Source organism: Austrofundulus limnaeus, unplaced genomic scaffold, assembly GCF_001266775.1.
Source record: "Austrofundulus limnaeus strain Quisiro unplaced genomic scaffold, Austrofundulus_limnaeus-1.0 Scaffold677, whole genome shotgun sequence".
Taxonomy (NCBI): Eukaryota; Metazoa; Chordata; class Actinopteri; order Cyprinodontiformes; family Rivulidae; genus Austrofundulus; species Austrofundulus limnaeus.
Genome location: NW_013953079.1, coordinates 26,528 through 27,544, shown reverse-complemented (window position 1 = coordinate 27,544; position 1,017 = coordinate 26,528). Strand labels below are relative to the sequence as shown.

Here is a 1,017-nt window from a genome sequence, read left to right as displayed (position 1 = left end):
GTGTGTGTGTGTGTGTGTGTGTGTGTGTGTGTGTGTGTGTGTGTGTACAGCGACAGAACAGTGAGAGGAAGCATTGAATCGAGGCAGAGAATGAACCTGGAGACCTGGTGAAACAGAGGCTAACCAGAGCCAGATGGCCAAATATCAAAGGAAAYGATGCAAGTTTGCATTTAAGTGAAAGTGATTTGCAAAAACTAAACAAGATACTTGAGTTAGAATGGATTTTATTGTCAAACCGTGCATCAGTACTGCTTTATTCTTTGCATCTATATATTATTTCTTTCTTCGTCTTACCTAATCGAAGCTCGCACAGTCGGAGCTGGGGATCCAGCGGAGGGTGGAGTCGCCGCTTCTTTCTCCAGCAGCGAGCGGGATACGTATACATCTGTCCTGCAGCCTGGCCTGGACAAACACACACATGCACAATACACCAATCCATATACAGTGTATGTACAGTGTATTTATAGAAGAACACACATGCATGAAAACACAGGGCGCACTGGAAGAATTTCAATAACCACTGGCAGGATTAACGTTTGAGCCTTACCCTGAATACAAAAACACACGGAAGCCATTATTTGCTTTTGTTACTTACTTGTTGGATTTTGTTACTTTTATTTTTGCACATTAATAAAACAGAAAATAACATCCTCCCCCTACAAGAAACCAAAATCAGAATGTTTTTTTTGGTGTTTGAGAAAACGTATTTGATCCGCCTTCCATCAACATAACGGTGCACGCCTTCACCTTCCATCACATTCTACTGTAGCTTGGTGGAAGGAAGAGAGGTTTTATGTCCGCATGAGCAGAGTAACAGGAGAAAAAAAACACACATCAGGAGAAGGAGGGGGAGGGATGAAACCAGAATAAATGAATATAATGTGAGTTAGGGCAGCCACAAAGTATAGGGTGTGGCCTGAAGGGCTTTGCATTCATGATGGAGAGCGGGTTATTTACGTCCAGGTCTCAGCGGGGAGCGCATCGTTCCCCTCGGCTGTACGGATGAGCTGCGTGCAC

The 1,017-nt window shown here is 44.0% G+C and overlaps 1 protein-coding gene across 1 annotated transcript in view; it reads right to left on the bottom strand.

The window, feature by feature from the left end:
* dpf3 (double PHD fingers 3) overlaps positions 1-402 on the bottom strand; it is a gene marked incomplete at its 5' end in the record, with an annotated part of 15,124 nt that extends 14,722 nt beyond the window's left edge. Inside the window, 1 exon segment of the mRNA XM_014027720.1 lies at positions 295-402. Coding sequence (XP_013883174.1) covers positions 295-402 — 108 coding nt within the window.
* Positions 403-1,017: the final 615 nt, after the last annotated feature.